Raw genomic sequence first — 12,868 nt, forward strand, 5'->3', positions numbered from 1 at the left:
CCTGACCCAGATTCCTTACATTCCACTACCTTTAACACCACGAGGGAAAAAGTCTCTCCTTCGTTACACCACTGAGCCACCCGTGATGCCGCTGTTGCTGGAGTTGTCTTTTCTGCCCATAGGTGAGGCTGAGATGGCTAGAAGAGGATGGAGATCTGCAGTGTCATTTCCTTGCTTGTGTTTCCCTGCTTTGTTTTCCAAGCTTCCTTTACATGTCGTCTGAGTGGCGTAGCCCGTAGTGTATTGAAAGGTTGATAATAAGACAGATGACATCTGTTTAGGTCACATATTAGATAGGATTAATGCTTCTAAAGACTTACAAGCTACAGCTTAGCACTCTGCTATCTGAACACATTGGCCCTGGTACATGTGATGGCTGTCAGCTCGAGACCCAGCACTTCTCCAGCTTGAGAAAGATGGCAGATGGACATCCAAGTGACCATGGCTGTGCACCATTCCCTTCACTGCTGCAGGGCAGTGGTAAAAGCCACAAGCAACCATGTGCTTAGTCTGGTGAAGGAGGTCCCGAAGGAAGACACGACTCTGCAGCACTGGTTTTGCCCTAGGGCGGGGTGCTGCCCCACAAAAAAAATGGATACGCTCATTCCAGCTTGCAGAGGTGAAATGGAGCGTACCGCATCTTTACAGCGGGCAGAATTTTTGGCTGCAAGTTTCTTTTTGAGCAAGCAAAGGAACAAAATTCTCACTAACCCACACGTCACTCACAAAGCTTACCTGTTTCTTCACCTTTATAAACTATGCAGCTCTTTAGAGCTAGCCCTCATACGAGGGCAGGGGAGTGGGATGTCCGGGACTGTTAACATCAGCAGAAAGCAGGGCTGCTCCCTCCCTCAGCAGGCAGGCAGTGTCTGCAGACACAAGCAGCCCAGGGCTCACAGGCATTAGATTTTTTGTACTTGCAGAGGGTCAGCTGGATCTTGTGACCTGTGTAAATAACAAGGCTTTGGAAAGATGCTCAATAGGTACATTGTGTTCTCCATTTCAGATCCGTAGTTTGGAACAGAGGGAAAAAGAAATAAAACTTAGAAATCAAAACTCACTTCACTCAGGGTCCTAAAGTCTGCTGAAAGGAAAAAGCACAAGTGACTTACACAGCAAGTTCCACCAAGTTATTTAACTGGTACCACAGGAGTCGATGATAATTATTTATTTCCAACTCATAAACCCACATGCTGCCTCCTCTCTTGCCAATTAACAGTATTGCTTAGCACTAATAGACTGCTTTCATTTTCAAGGGGCTTAAGAAGACAAATTAATCACCTCACCATGTCTGAAAGGAACAGATGGTAATGAAGTATTAACATTGCAATTTCACAGTTGGAACAGCTCCTGAGAGAGGGGATAGCAGTGTCTGGAGGGCACCTGGCCCCACTCCCTGTTTGGAGCCAGGGTTCCTGGGTCTTGTCTCTTCTCCGAGATTCTGATTTATCCCAACCTCACTGCACATTGCTTTTCCTAAGCAAAACAACATGTTTTTTTCTTATTCCATCTTCAATGGGGAGTAACATCCTTCTAGGCGGCCTCTTACCTCAGCACATCTTCAGACAGGTCATTAGTGCTTTGGATTTAAAAGACTAAATGTCTATCCAATAATGCAATTAGTCCAGCTTGCCATTATTCCTCACTGGCAGTCAGGCACAGAACAGCTGATTGCGTTTTCCTCCCCACTCAGAGGGCCATGGGCTCAGAGCCATGTCGCTCCATGGGGCCTTTTGGCCCAGCTGTACAACACGCGATTTCTTAAGCTACATCTAGAAGGAAGAAAAGCTCATTCTAGAGGAGGGGTTCCTAAAGCAAAACCCGGGTGCGAAGGGAGAGATCTGTGGCCATCCTTCACAGAACCAGCTCAGGATCCAGGCTGTAGCAACTAATGGTCACGAGGACAAAGGCAAGCGGTCTGCAAAGACTGCAGACTGGGCTGGGGGTGAGACAGAGCCCACAGCACCTCCGTCATGGGGCTGCCAGCTTCGGAGAGCCCCTCAGCTGCGCACCCCCATCCCCGCTATCTTCTCACAGCCCTGGGGGCAGCAGAATTGCTAAGAAGTTTGCTATGGGGGCACCCGTATTACTGGGCCTGGAGTGAAGCTGGTTAGGTGCAACTGTCAAACACAACTCTAGAAAGCCATTTCTCAGAATGAATTGATGTTTTCAGAAAACCAACCAAATAAATACAACAATTTAAAAACTAACCGATATGACATTGACTAAGCAACTTCTTAGGGCTTTTAAAAACTAGTTGACTTAACTATGGAAGGTTTTTATTTAAAACAATGAGAGAATATCCTGTCTTTCAGTATTTAACCCCACAAAGATTATCTCAAATTTATAACTGTAGAATGATAATAAAGTCAGTTTCAAATGTCTGACAGGTATTGACCTGCTCAGTTATAAATCTAGTGTAAGTTTTCCTTCTAATTTATTTATATTTAAAAGTAGAATGTAATGGATTTGTATTTCCCTACGTTAGAAAACATTAAAAAACAGAGATAGAGTTCTCATTTACAAGAGTAATGCTTGAACAGAGCATTAATATGAAGAATACTCAATATACAACCTGAGTGCATTTAAATAAAAAAAAATAGAACCCAAATGCAAAGTGAATCCAAATTCCCTTTTTTGATGCATCCATCATACAAGTGAAACAACTTATTTTATCCATGTATTCAGATGAGTATTTGTTTAGGTTTTTTTTTTCTAGATCTCCATTAATTTACCTTGTATTTTAAACTTTTCCAAAAGCATTGGAAATCCTCAAACACAAACACTATTTTTGTTACCAACAGCAACTCAAATTGGTATCCTAAACACTCACAATGCCTGTAATGAGTGAGCATCTGTTTTTCTTGAGTAGCAAATCATTGGTGTTCTTTCCCCTTGCTTGTAATTTATTTTTTTTCATCCAGGAATGATAATCAGTGTTTAGTACCATAATAGCAAATCTGTACCAATGCATAAACCACAGGTGATTCACACTGGAGCTGTATCAAATCTAAGAGTTCTTCCACTCAAGGGACTTTGCCATATTGCTCCAGTCCCTTCTGCAAACTCTTTCTGACCAGTTTGATACTGGTCCTATTTTATCACCTTCCTCGAGTTGGGGGCTTTGTTTTGGAGGGGTGCTTGGGATGGTGAGGGTGGGAAGGAGAATCAGGATTATTCTACATGTTAAATAGCTTAAAAGTATGGATTATGGTGGGCACAGGTGTAAGGTACCCTTGCTATTTTAAAGATTTAGTTTGACTGTTCAAATTGTTAATTCTCCTGCACACCCAAGGAGAAGCTAACCAACACAAGGTTTTAAGCTATTATAGTGCTTAAAAATCTCAAACTGTAATATTTGAAGAGAGGAAGAAGTCAATGTTTGGTACTGCTTACGATATTCCGGACCATAAAAGAAGCTCGTATAGAAACTGTTTAGCTGAACACTAAGTAACAGCGCAAGTGACTTTCTTAGTTACTCATTGCTTCTTCACTCCTAGTAAAGCTTTAATAAAAGGAACTTTTATTAGTTCCTTTTATTAAAGGATATTAGTTCTATTAGTTCTATTAGATCCTATTAGTTCTAGGATCATTATCCAAAGTTGGATGCTCACAGAGGCAGAAGCATCCCGAGGAAGCCACTGTATTCCAGTGGTTTCAGGCTTGGTTTGTCTAAACTCGTTTTGCGTTCAGACTTTATTGAGGCCAAAGTCCCAGGGCCTGAATGGAGCCTCCTGAGCTCAAAGCGAGTTTCACAGGAGCCACGTCTGCTTAATTCCATTTTCCAAAATGAAAATTTGACCTTGAACTACTCTACATTATTAATTTAATGTGTCACAGCACATTCCAGCTAGCAGGTCCTACGTTTAAGAATTTTCTAGATGACAGTTTAAAGCTGTCCTAAGCACCAGGGGCTCCTGTTCGTATACCAATGTCAGGTGAACATTATGCAGCCAGCCTGCTAACTTACTGGAACAAAACCAAACCAACAAAAGCACAACCAACAAAAGCACAACCACATACATTTAAAGGACTGGATAATTCCACAGCAGTAAGTTCTCTGACACTGCAAGTTTTCCTTTAAGACAAAAACAAATGTTCCTCCTCTTCATCAAAAAAATATTGCGCATTCCTAGTTTCCTGAAGAATGTCAGACATTGATCAAAGGCCACATATGACACTGGCAATAATAGTCTCAGCTTCCTTGACAAACCTTCAAACGGGCCCTGCGCTACGGCTGCATTACAGAATCATAAAAGGTCTCTCACTAGGAAATTGCAAAGTTGTTTTTTTTTGGGAGAAAAGAAGTCTTTAAGCTGCCCATATGACCAAGGCATCCTGAACAAATAACCTTAGAGCTGCACTTTGGTGAAGACACAAAGTCTCACTTTGAGCAGATGTTTGATGTCAGAACAGAGAGGGAACACAAGATGAGCGAAGGCTGCAGGCAAACTGTCGCCTGTGGTTTATGCAACGACAAAATAACCACTGTTCAGGATAGATGCACATAAAAAGAACTCATTGGAAATTACTTTTAATATAAGCAAAACAAAACTGCCTTTGATTTGTAGGGTATGATAGTGTGACAGACTTATCTGAACAGCTTTTGTTCCATGTCTCTAAAACAAGCATTCAGTAAGTAATTCACATTACACAAGTCATCTTTGGTAATACTGTACCTTTGTGTCAGTCACTTGGTAAGCATCAGTTCTGGATATTTAGAGTGTAATTCATCATCACTACAAACTACTTTGAAAGTTGCAGGAGCATCCTCCAACTGTAGGTCAGCTTGCAAAGGGAAGAGTTCAGACTAGCGGTATCGGAATTACTTCACAGAGTCATGTAGCAGAAGTTACCATTCTTTGATGTAGAGCATTACACTAATTTGCCTTTTTTTCTACAGTTAAAGTGGGTTTATAGTCAGCATTATTATAAATTAACAGCAAAGTATCTCCCAAAGAAATTTAAGGGATTAGGATTGAAAGCTAAGAGTTTTGATTAAAGTATAATTGTCTAACTTTGTTTTCTAACCCTAAATTATTAAAATACAGAAAAAAATCATCATTATTTTAAAAAGATGCATCATTTAGAAAAGAAGTCTCATTCTTTACATTACGATTTAAAATTAACATAGGAGAATAAAACAGTGCTACATTAAATATAGTCAAGAGCATTCAGACAGCAGATGTAGGTACAACCTTATGTCCTCCATGACATGGCCCAACCATGGGTTTTTCCTTGCTTTGATGTGTATTTGCCGGACACTGAACTTTTCCCACTTATCCTGAAGTGGATTGTCCACATGTACTGCGTTAACACATTAAGAGTCAGCATTTATTTACAATTTTAAAGCAGCACAGCTGTCCAACAGCTGCGCTCACTCCACCGCAGTACTGGAACGAGCGCAACAGCTCGGGTATCTCAGGGAATGCATCATTGTTCTGAATGGCCTTTTTTTCCCCATTTTATCAGAGGATGGCTCCTCATTACTTTTCCCAGTCAGCTGTGCAGGCTCTGTCTGGAACTGTTCTATTTGAATTTCAAGGTGTTTTTGAATTGCTAGCCCAAGGACTTCCGGATCCACAGATGCTCCGTACACTTCCCATGTCATTCCTTCGTCATCCCATTTCACTTCACGTACTGGAGATTTAGGGTCCTCCAAGTCTTGCTCCAGGTTCACCTCTGGGAACACGTGCGAGGGGCCTTCTGCTGGAGCTGCTGGGCTCGTTGCCACAGATTTGCATTCCATGATTGGGAGAGTTTGTACCTCGGCATCTCTGCGCTCAAGAGCTGGTTTCAGTCCTTTGGTTAAATCATGCATAGAGGTCATAGTCCACATATCCTTAGTTGTCATTACCATGTTTGCACCTTGCTGGCTACTAAAGGCAACACGGGCAGCATGTGTTTCTGGAGGAGCTCTCTCCTGCTGAGCACAGTGTTGAGCATGTTGCCGTTGTTCTCCAGGAATGCTACAGCACTTCAGGACTCTCTTGGCATCCAGGCCCGACTCACTTACTGAAGACACCAGCTTCGGATACGTCAGAATGTCTGAAGTAGAAAAGGAATGAAAATAGCCAGGTGCTGCCTGCTCTTTTCCTGATTCACTAACCGAGCATACCAACCGCGGAACAAGTTGTATAGATGGGATGGGCAAAGAATGGCAATAGGCAGGGACGGTGGCATCTACTTTCATACAAGGGTCCTGCCTTATATTACAGGGCCCTACAGAATTGTTATGAACTGTCATCACCGTGGTGGAGTATGCAGATTTTGGAATATTACTGTAAGTCAGACCACCATGAATCATCCCCGTCGCTTGATTGAACATTGTCCTGTTTGAGAAACCATTTCCAGGCATGTGGGGTCCTAGAACCGCAGTGTGAAATGTTCCAGGATCTGTGTAAACAGAAGTATTACGTGGAATACCACCACTGTCGAAGGTATTTGTGGGTACTTTTTGGTCTCTAGGTAGAACTGGAAGATGAGTCACAAGGTTTTGATAGTGAGATGTATTTTCATCTGTTTCTGATCCGTATCTCTGTGTTTGGAAAGACATCCTAGCCATTGGTGGACCATGCCTGCAGCTAGAAGAGCTTAGGCTGGAGTGAGTAGCACTGGTTTCCATGGGAGTGACAGAAGTCTGCTGTTTGCAACTGCAAGTTAGGTCTGAGTGGCTTCTCTGAAGGGCAGTTCCTCGTTCTTCCATGTCACACATGCTTTGCTGGTGTACAATGCAGGGTGAAGAAACATTCTCAACAGTGCTGCTCTTTACACACATCTTAGTGTCTCCCACTTCCCAGGATACTGGGGACTGTTCAGCATTAAGAAAATGGTTTGTAGGCTTAGTTCTGCTTTGTGAATTGTCATTGGCTGACCGATGGCTTATGGTTTGGACCACTGATCCAAGTCCCACCATCCCAAGCTGTGAGAAGGACCATCCAGGACTCGGCACGCTTCTGGCATCACTCTCATTTCCCAGAGTATGGCAGATGGTGCTACTGTGGCTTTTCTTCAGCTCCTGTTTGTTGCTTTGCCTTTCCTCTAAACTTGATTGTCCACCAGTGCAGGCCAAACTTGAGGAGCTCTTTGACAGAGGGTGACTGTTGACATTCAAGAGACCATGACAAGTAGAACTCAGTGCGTCCTGGTAGGAATGAGTATGGAGCTGGTGGCTATCAGCTGACATGACAAAAAAGAGAGATCTGCAAGAAATGGTGGAGAAAAAAAAAAAGGCAATTTGAGAGGGAAATACACGCACTTAAAACTATAATCTCTAGTGACCTTTTGCCTGGGCTTCTTGCTCTTCACAGTTCACAAATACTTTTTAAAAAGCACTGTATTGTAGTCTGTGTACTCAAACTGCCCAGTTTTCATTTCCAGTTTCCACAAAGGTTTTTTCCCTGAATTAGATTCAGCATTTATTGAAATTCTGGGTTTTCTTCCATTTCATAAAATACAAAGGGAAAAAAAAAATCATCTTGGTTTCTACCTTTTAACAATAACAATCTCACCATTGCCAAGTATCATCTCCCTGAATGTACTGGAGCCATTTTTGGGACATGTCATGTAACTTAAGCAAAGACAGAAGCCTTTTTAAACAAGATAGTTTTTCACCAGGGTGTTCATTAGCCAATGATGTTAACTATTATCCAAACAAAAAACTGTTCCGTTTTTAGTCTCCTGACATAGCATTTTCAGAAGTTATCCAATCACCACTGGAGCTTTCAAGCATTAACAAAGCCTCAACAACTGAACAAGTTTTCCCTGCCCTTCCTAACAAGCTTCTTTGAAGTTCATTTCACAAGATCACTATTTTAGTCAACTGTTTTCCCAGAGTCCACACCAGTGTACAGTAGATGTGGACAAAATGGCTTTGATCACCTGTGGCAGAGGAGACAGGACATGAAACCCAAGCAAATGAGCTCTGCCTGGCCTGTGTGGAGCCAGTGCAAGTGTTCCTAGAACAAGTAATGCTGGGCAGCACGGGGCGAAGATACCCACCTGGCCCACAATAGGGTTAATGGGCTTTCCAACTTGTGCTTACCCCTAGCAAAATAGGAGGTAGCAGCAAAGAAGGATCTCATGGAAGGCTGGAGGTGAAACTCCCTGAGGAACCCCTGAGCTATATGGAAAGTCTGCATTTCAGCACAGAGTCTGTTAAGGGAAGATGCTTCAGTGCATGGTTTGGGCTTCTTGTGCCAATCACCTTTGGGAATCCACAAGTTCACACTGGCTGTGGAAGGTACATACTCACCGCACCAGAAGCGGTGTAAAAACAAAACAAGAAAATCTCTAACCAAAGTATTACTTTTTTTTCAGTGCCCTCAGTCACTTCTGTTGTTAGAAAACACTTGTTTCTACTGGTTGGTACAGTATCCTCTATGTTGTTAACATGCATGTTAGCACTTCCACATCTAAGAGAAGTTGTAAATGAAGATTCTGAATCTAACCAGATTTAGCCATCCATTTTTGTTGATTGAATCAGATCTTCCACTGATTGATGATGCACATTCCCTTGGTGTCACAGAGGTCTTTCAACATTTGTGTAACTAGATTATTTTAATATGCTCATCTATCTATATTTATCTGCACACATACATATAAATATGTCTCTTTCCTAAAAGAACCCATTCTGCTGAACAGAAAAATCTAGAGTATTTATTCATTGCTCCCAGGTCAAAACTGAATATTTTGTTGTGAGAAGTGTAGTGGAAGCTACAAATTCTAATTTCAGAGAACTTTCCCCCAGACGCACTCTATACACTCGGCCTCCCTAGCAGGACTCCTACAGAAAACCTTCATCACAATTTCTTGTGAACTATATCACTGAAAAAAATGAACATGTGGAACAAGAAAGGTGGACAAAAACATGTGGTGGACAAAAGCACTCTGTAAATGTAACAGGAAAGTTCCTTCATGACACGAAGAGACCAGTGGCTGCAAGGGCTCACGTTCAAACCTCGCAGTGAGAAGCTTTTAATATGTGATCCTTTTAATGTGCTATTGACAGGCTTAAGGAGTCATCTACCAATATAACTGGTAAAGAGCAAGCCCTTTGCTCCATCACAAACCAAGAGCTCTACTGCTGATCCAGACAGCTATCAGTGCTTACACTTGTAATTCCATTTTCGTTGTTAACTTTGGCAAGCCAATAGTTCAGGCTGCAATTTTCTCATCACCTGAAATCCACTTGCACTGGCTGTTCTCCATACTGAAATTAAATTGAGCAAGACAACATTAAAAATAACAATATTTGCCATCACTTCCTTGAGAAGCTTCTCATTGCGGGCTGTATAGTAGTGACTTGCGATTGGCAGCAATATCTTCTGGCATTAGGGTTCGCTCAAATGTGGACTGCATGCAGAAAAAAGGCATCTTCCCCCCTTCATACGTTTGTTCAGTTAGAAGTTAAACTCCCTGCAGCCTCCACCTGCACCAAGCCTGCTCTGTGTGCCACACAACCTCTCTGGCCTGTGAGACTCCACAGGCTGGTGGCATCTGAGGACAACACAAACACATCTCTTCTTCCAGGAATGGAATTTCAGATTCCTGGGTCAGAGGCACTGCTGAGTGCAGCTGCAGTCAAAAGCAACCATTTCTTGCCAGGTTGGCATCAATGTATTCCTGCATGTTTTCCAAAAACCCTTACAAAATGTTACTCGACACTTAGAAGAGAAGCAAGAACTAGGAAAGTGACATTAAAACACTTCACTCATCTCCTCCAGCGTGTTATCTGTCCTGCAGCCACGTACACATATGGGTATAGTCTGCCACATAGAGTTCAAAGGAGTCAATAGGATTAAACACCAGAACATAGCTGTCTGCAAGGTGAAGACCTTACATTTAATCTCTTTAAAAGATAACACCTGCCAAGGCGCTCACACACACTGGGATGAAACAACATTTACTAATGGAAATCCTCAGTCACAAATATTGAGTCTTGGGCGAAAGGCAGCTTCAAGCATACTGAACATACATTGCAGATGATATGAGGGTGTGCAAACTTTGAGGAGTTTGCACTCTCTCACAAAGTTTACAAGGTTCAAATGTGTATACAGACCCAGACACCAAGACCTCCATTTGCTTGCTTTATGCAGCATTACTGCAGAAATCTCTGTAACTGGAAGAAGCGATACAAATTTGAGATTGATTCCTCACCTGATTGTGAATAGAGAAGTTCAGGTGAATGAAACAGCCTAAATATATTGACATCACTGAAAACAACATCCAGCATGATGTTTGCTTGCAATGAAACCTACAAGGAGAACTCTGCAGAGATTTATCTTTGCTCCACCCAGAAACTCCAACTGCAGCTGAAAAGATGACCAAACATGGGCCAATGCTACAGAGATTACACTTGTACAAATACATATATAACATTATAACCAGCAGCTGTCAATAGCATTTGAACATCTTGGCTCAGACAGACCACTGTTCCATGCTAGCACAGTTGTAACAATTATTCTATGGCTTTTGGACCTTAAAAACGATGGGAACAATTACCAGGTAAGTAAAACAGCATCTCACCTCATACTTTAGGACATAGTTAAGGATGGGGGGGGGCGGGAAATGGTATAAAAGAAAAAGCCCCATTCAAACAAGATGAATCAGCTTCCTTTAGAATAACGCACTTCCCTATCCTGTTGAAATCCAATGTTACCTTTTCCCAGACAGCCTGGACACTTCCCCGTTCGTAGGCCACCTGTTGCTTTCCCCCTCCTCTTCCCCACTGTGGAAAGACCCAGGAGCCCTTTCACACCCAGCACATTTTGCCAGCTGGCAGAGGCAGGGCCCTGAGCCAGACTTGCACACAGAGCTCTGCATGGAGGCTGGTGGCTGCAGAACAGCCCAACGTCTGGTGGACCCAGCCTCTCCTCACCTCTGCCGCAGCCACACATCGCCACAGCAATTCACAGCAGCATGAGGGAGCACGCAGGTGTGCCACAAACCACATCAGCTTGGTGATCCTGATTTTTCTGTTCTTTCCTTTTTTTTTTTTTTACATTGGCTTAGTTCTCACTACATCAAATCATTAGTCCAGCCACACTGATCGCTAAGGTCAGCACAGGGAGGAAACAGAAGACTGCTCCCCTCTGCAGAAACACAAACTTACTGGTGGCAAAAACCTAGGACAAGCCTGCACATGCAGTGCCCTTCTGCCCAAGACTTTGGGAATGGCATCCAATCCCATTGCCACCTTCCCACGCTCTACATGTCACACATCAGCGCCAGCATTGACTCCCCAGGGTCCACAAAAATTCTTGGCTGCACCTAGACCTCCCTACAGAGGAGACACCACTGCGCGCACACGCTCTAGAGGTGCTGTACTTCCCACACAAGCTTGTGCAGACTGCATCCAGCTGGTGACTTCTGAGAAGGGGCTGGAAAATAAAGTGTGAAAAAGAAAACAAGTGTCTGGATGATTACACCAACACATATACCAGGGAGGGGCTGGGGGCAAGTACCGAGAATGGTGCGACAAACTTAAAAGCAACAACAACAACAAAACCCCAAACCCCAAAGGATGGAACATCTCTAAGTTCACAGGCATGCAATGCCATTGTATTTTGTGAATCAGCTAATTAGAAATGGATCACACACATGAGACATGGATATAAACACAGCTGACTTAGTGGGTGCTTAGGGATACAAAACAACTTTTTTGCGCATGTTGGGCAGAGAAGACTGCTTTAACTTTGCTTTTTAAAAAGTAAATACATAATTTATAGGAAAGTAATTTTATTCAGAAATACCTATTGTAGATTCTGAGGTGATGCAAGATTTCTCTGTTTGGAAATTCAAAGGAAACCTCCACCTGAATACACAAACAAGAAATCGGAACTTTGAGGCAGATACCTTACTATGAATATATAGAAAATTGTTAGACCAGCAGAGAAAGGATTAGGATAGAAATGGAATTAACATCCACTATTTTTGGCTTAGCTTCAGATAGCTTATGAGGGGATCTAGGCTGCTTTCACTAATTCCACTGAACTACTTTAAAGCAACAAATGTGTATTTTGCTATGACTTATGATTAAAGTTGCGACCTATTTAAGTAAATTTAGCCTTAGAATATTAAATATCACGTATGTTATCAATCGAAAGACATTCACTGGTAAATTAACTATGATTGCAAAATTCTTCAGTATTTTTGTATTCCATGCACATACTTTTAATTACAATTTTGACAACAAACACAAGTGGATATAAAGTGGACTAATTCCATAAAATCATATCAGTATATACAGCAAGCTTTCATGTAGTATAGTAATATCGCATGATATTTCAGTATGATTGTATTTAGCTCCTGCATTATGTATTTGCTAGTGATTGTTCTCCCCCCTGCATTGGCAAGCTTCAAAAGAGTGATAGGATAAACAAGACATCCACAAAACAAACCACAGTTTCCATAATGAGGATAGGAATGTGGGATGTTAACATAAGACGATGCGTTAAAAGAAATCCAGCCATGCCTGCATTTCCTCCAACAAGCAAAGAAAGAAACTACAAAATCCCATAAAAGTAACACAACTGCTGGATCCTTTATCCTAGAAAAGGATTTTTTTTTTTTTTTGAGTATCATCTCAAGCAAAAGTCTCCACCATAACTTAGGAAGTTACACGACACTGACTATGCTCTTTCATAAGCACTCTGTTATGACAGTAACTAAACATATTGTGATGCAGTATGAACCACCTAACACCACCTAACACAGGTTAGGTGTAACACAACACAGGTTACTTGCAGAATTTGAGAAGAAACAAAGAGAAATTTCATGTAAAATGTAATGCTGTGTACTAGAAAAATACATGCAATGCCTGCTTGGTAACCTGTACGATAATCAGCTTTGTAAGACAAACACAGAA

General features: G+C 42.1%; 1 protein-coding gene across 1 annotated transcript in view; it reads right to left on the minus strand.

Moving 5' to 3' along the window:
* Positions 1 to 5,231: 5,231 nt before the first annotated feature.
* GPRIN2 (G protein regulated inducer of neurite outgrowth 2) overlaps positions 5,232 to 12,868 on the minus strand; it is a 34,351-nt gene continuing 26,714 nt past the window's right edge. Inside the window, exon 3 of the mRNA XM_086751794.1 lies at positions 5,232 to 7,202. Coding sequence (XP_086607920.1) covers positions 5,378 to 7,186 — 1,809 coding nt within the window. The 5' untranslated portion in view covers positions 7,187 to 7,202 and the 3' untranslated portion in view covers positions 5,232 to 5,377. The remainder of the gene's footprint in view (positions 7,203 to 12,868) is intronic.

Source organism: Chlamydotis macqueenii, chromosome 7 (genome assembly GCF_036417535.1).
Source record: "Chlamydotis macqueenii isolate bChlMac1 chromosome 7, bChlMac1.mat, whole genome shotgun sequence".
NCBI classification, from domain to species: domain Eukaryota; kingdom Metazoa; phylum Chordata; class Aves; order Otidiformes; family Otididae; genus Chlamydotis; species Chlamydotis macqueenii.